Source organism: Gavialis gangeticus, unplaced genomic scaffold (assembly GCF_001723915.1).
Source record: "Gavialis gangeticus isolate Ggan-Ray unplaced genomic scaffold, GavGan_comp1, whole genome shotgun sequence".
Taxonomy (NCBI): domain Eukaryota; kingdom Metazoa; phylum Chordata; order Crocodylia; family Gavialidae; genus Gavialis; species Gavialis gangeticus.
This window is the reverse complement of record NW_017729033.1, coordinates 103,116,480-103,120,700: the sequence shown is the minus strand read 5'-3', so window position 1 is coordinate 103,120,700 and position 4,221 is coordinate 103,116,480. Positions and strand designations below refer to the sequence as shown.

At 40.4% G+C, this 4,221-nt stretch overlaps 1 protein-coding gene across 3 annotated transcripts in view; it reads right to left on the bottom strand.

Annotated features, from left to right (window-relative positions):
- The window catches only part of LIN54 (lin-54 DREAM MuvB core complex component), a 47,999-nt gene that overhangs the window by 15,545 nt on the left and 28,233 nt on the right, over nt 1-4,221 (bottom strand). For all 3 annotated transcript variants that reach the window (XM_019526328.1, XM_019526329.1, XM_019526330.1), the window contains 4 exons: nt 3,258-3,474; nt 2,008-2,081; nt 1,608-1,805; nt 224-315 (listed from right to left, as the gene is read on the bottom strand). In XM_019526328.1, coding sequence (XP_019381873.1) covers nt 224-315; nt 1,608-1,805; nt 2,008-2,081; nt 3,258-3,474 — 581 coding nt within the window. The remainder of the gene's footprint in view (nt 1-223; nt 316-1,607; nt 1,806-2,007; nt 2,082-3,257; nt 3,475-4,221) is intronic.

Sequence of the window (4,221 nt, the reverse complement as noted above, 5' to 3'; positions counted from 1 at the left end):
GGTTTAAGTCAAAGAAAGGTGTTCCTTATTCCAAAAGACACAGCAACAGTAGGCTACCCACCTGCTTTGCTGTCCCCCCCACTACCCCCATCAGTAACTCTGGAAACGAGGATTAGTCTGTCTCACGTAAATGTACCAAAACCATAACAACATTTTGAGCAAGACCGCAGCAAGTTTTTGTTTGTTTGTTTTAAGCCAGTTCAAGTCTCTTCTACACACTCACCCATTGAATGGCAGCCTTGCTTGAGTCTGGATACTAGATGTCCCAGTAAAACCAGTGTTACTTGCTATAGACACATATGATGACTGCTGTAGCTAACAAAACCAAAAGTAAATTATTTACAATATTCTGTATGAATTTTTACCGTTTCATGCATTGGGCGTTGCAATACACTTTTTATTAGCCTCCCTTATGCTGCTTTGTAAACTATATATTCTTCTAGTCCCAATTTTGAGACTGGTTTGAATTATTCACAACTCACAAGACTAGAAGTAGTCTTAGGACTACACTGCAAAAAAGGAGGTTGGAACTTTAGGTTCAAAGTTCTAGGTTAAATATTTATAAACTACTGATTTTTACATAATACCTTCACTATGAAGGATGCTAAAATGCTTTGCCTGTAGTTGATATGCAAGTTTTCTACAGGAATATGTACACAGGTGAAACGCAAGTGAAAGTCTGAAGCCTAAAAATAGTCCGAACCTCTTACATCATGGTCCAAGGTCAGTTAGAATCAACTTTAATGAGACTAAGAAAATGCAAACAATTTGCATTGGTTGCATTATTTGGTATTTCCCTGCATGCCAGTGCTCATCAGTTCCATGCTGAGATTAGCTAGGTGCAAAAATATGGAGGAGCAAAGTCTACTGCCATGACCTTTGTAATTTTTTCACAGGAAAGAAGTGCTAAAAGTGCATTCATTCACAGAGTTTCCACTTGACTGCTTTCCATTTCATATGTGTGCATGTGCGTCCCATTCTCAGGCCACACTTTGCTGAGATTTCACAACTTAACTTCTATTCAAGTATTTGAATGAAACAGTAAAATTTTCTGAAGAGCTCAGCAGACAATAGTTGCCTGTGAACACAATGGCAGCAGTCAGTGTCCTGTGCACTCCTAAAAATGTGACCACTTTATTCTGATGCCAAAACAAGGAGAGATTCAAAGTTGGGCTCCACCTCTGGATGTAGAGTGCTTTTGAAAACCTGGACTACTGTCTTTTTCCCACTGCTTATTTGAACCAAAGCTGGCCCTGTCTCCATGTCATTTTCCTCTTGGCATTTGCACACTACTATTTCATTTGTATTCCTTCTCCAACTGTAAAATGTAGGCCATCGGGGCAGGAACTGTAAAATAAGGTGCCTATCAACAACATGCAAGCCCCAGACAAAAAATAATCCCTGAATACATTGCCGGACTTTAAAAATTTTAAACTGTGAACTGAATTTCTATTTCTTTTTATCCTAATATTTGATCGAGTTTTGCAATAAGTAATTGCATCAATTCAAATGCCTAAACCACAAGTGGGGACAAGGCAGCAGGTTTTTACAAATGACACTACCATCTCCAACTCCTTTTGTAAAAGAGTCACATGCCAACAACATACCTGAGTAACATACTGGGCTGGAAGAACAGCATAGCCTACATTTCCTGTGCCAGGTGCTGGTGCCAAAACAGTACCGGGAGGGAGGTTAGTGAGGTTTGGTTGTATTTGTGGCAGTGGAGTGGCTGGCATAATAAGTCTTTGTTGGGGCTGACTAGTGGTAACAATCTGTGAAGATGGGTTGATTGGTTTGGGCACCACCTGGAAAGATACAAAATCCTTATGACATCTTCAGCATATGGTTCTTTACCTTGTATATGTGGTGGGATTTTTTTAATTAATTTTGAAGACACGAGTCTGTGCAGAAGAGTGTAAAATCATTCTTTATTTCCACAGCTAGATTTTTTTCATCTGCTCACTAGCTGAAATGATCCAAAAAACAGAGAGATCACATTGCACTCACCTGTTTGACAGTCTGTGCTGGTACTATTGGGACAGACATCCGCACTGGGGTTGCATTTACCACCACTGGCTTGGCTGTTTAAAACAAATAAACAAAACAAACCAGTAAGTCATGTATAACATGCCATCTGCACACTTAACAACAGGTCTCTTCCATTTAATCCTGTAGCACTTCCACATACCTAGAATTAAAAAATTACTATTTTTGTGTAATGTGATAGATTATTGCTTGGGTTTGTTTTTCAGGATTGTATTTGGGTTCTTCATTGTTTATTTTATTCCATTATATATGCTGTTACATTTTAGCTGTACATAAATCAATCCCATTTTTAATGAAGTTAATGCAAATCAGTTTCCTTCTTTAGACTTCTTTGAAAACAGTCCAAATTTGTCATTTTCAAGAAACATGACTACAATAAGCTATGGGTAGATGCTTCTTAGATCTCTCTTACTTTGGCCCCAGCTCTTAAAACACTGACACCCATGAAAAGTACTACTGACAGTTACTCAAGTGCTCAAGCAGACAAAAGTTTGGCTAAAGCTGTTTTCAGCAAAAACCCAATTTTGATCTTTTATTTCTACTTTAAACAAAACTTCCTAAATAGTCTCTCTTTAACTCTGATTTCCAACTTATTCCTTTCATGCTTTCAATTTATGTCAACATAATGTATTTACTAAATATGCAGGGTTACTGCCAGAGTACATTGCAGAAATATAAAAAATACTGGTTTTAGCTGATGTGTACAGCTCTCCTTGCTATTATTGGGGAACAGTCACATTTTCATTCACTTCTGTTCATTCTATCACCACTACAATGCACAGTAAAAATGGCAGATATCACTGTAGCTCTATCAGAGGATCTCAAAGTGCTGAACAAACTAACTCAATAATCCTCAACAACCCAGTCAGATATACACAGACAGTTTCATTTTGACACAGAGAGAGTAAATGACTTGTCACAAACCAAGCAGCCGGTAAAGTGACTGATATTCTCTCCTGGGAATAAATGTTCTCTCTTGACTGAGCAATGAGATGGCAGAGCATTTCCAAACACATCCCTGAAGAAGGGCAATGGATATGTAACATCCCAAACCCCAGAGGTATGGAATTAAATTTGCTCAACTGGCAATTGTTAAAAACTAGAACAGAGGTGTCAGATTGGATCACCCCACCAGGCCAAATTTGCACTGTAAGGAGCCTTGTAAACATAAAACCAAATAAATAAAATGCCATATTAATGACACCACTGACCTTGCTGAAGAGACTGTGTGTTGGTACTGGGATTTTGACTGGCTGACTGAGTTGAACTGTTGGCTGTTGTGGCAGTGACAAGCCTGACATAATGGAATTTGCTTCCAGGTACCTGAATCTGCTGAACATTGGGTGCCGTTGCCAAGGGAATGATGGTCTTAAATTGAGAAGGTCCCACTCCTCCTACAGTGATGGTCTGCACTGTTGATTTCACAGCCTATTATACAACATAGATAGCACCGAGTCATTCATAAAGTTACTTCTATAATGGTAGTTTCATTATTTCTATCCCTTGATTTACCGAGCGATTCATTAATTCTCACAATACCCATGAAGAAAAGGTCAGTATCAGCATCCCTGGTTTGCAGATTAAGACAATATAGCACAAAAAGGTTAAGTGCTAAGGCCATGAATGGAGTCAGCAGTAGAGCAAAAGGGAACTTGGGTCTATCCTCAGAGTCCCTTATGCCAGACTCCCAAATAAACTAATTAGCAAAGTACCTGACCCTCAATTGAGCATCCCTGTCAAAAACAAAGCTCATTGTAGGAAATGCAAGATCTTTGGTTTTATTTACATTCAAAATCATGGGGTATAGGGGAAGAAATCAATTCTGCACCTCATTTTTAGAAATCTCTGGTAGGGGTGCACCCATAGAGATTTTTGGGGCCGATACCCGGCTTTTAAGGAGGTATATCGGCCGATACTAATCCGATTTCCGATACCAGCCTGGCAGCTGGTAAGTCTGGTGTGGTGGAAGGGGAGGGAAGGAGCATGGGGGGCGCAGATCAAGGCTCCCACAGTGGAGGAAGAAGTGGGGCTGGGGCAGGGGCTGGGGCAAGTGCAGAAGGAGCCACAGCTAGTTTGCAGGGCACGGAGGAGGGGGCTGGGAGCAGCTCCTACCACTGTACGCTGCTGTTCTGGGAACCTTGGTCTGGTGCTTGCCTGCTGGTCCAGCAGTTCCTG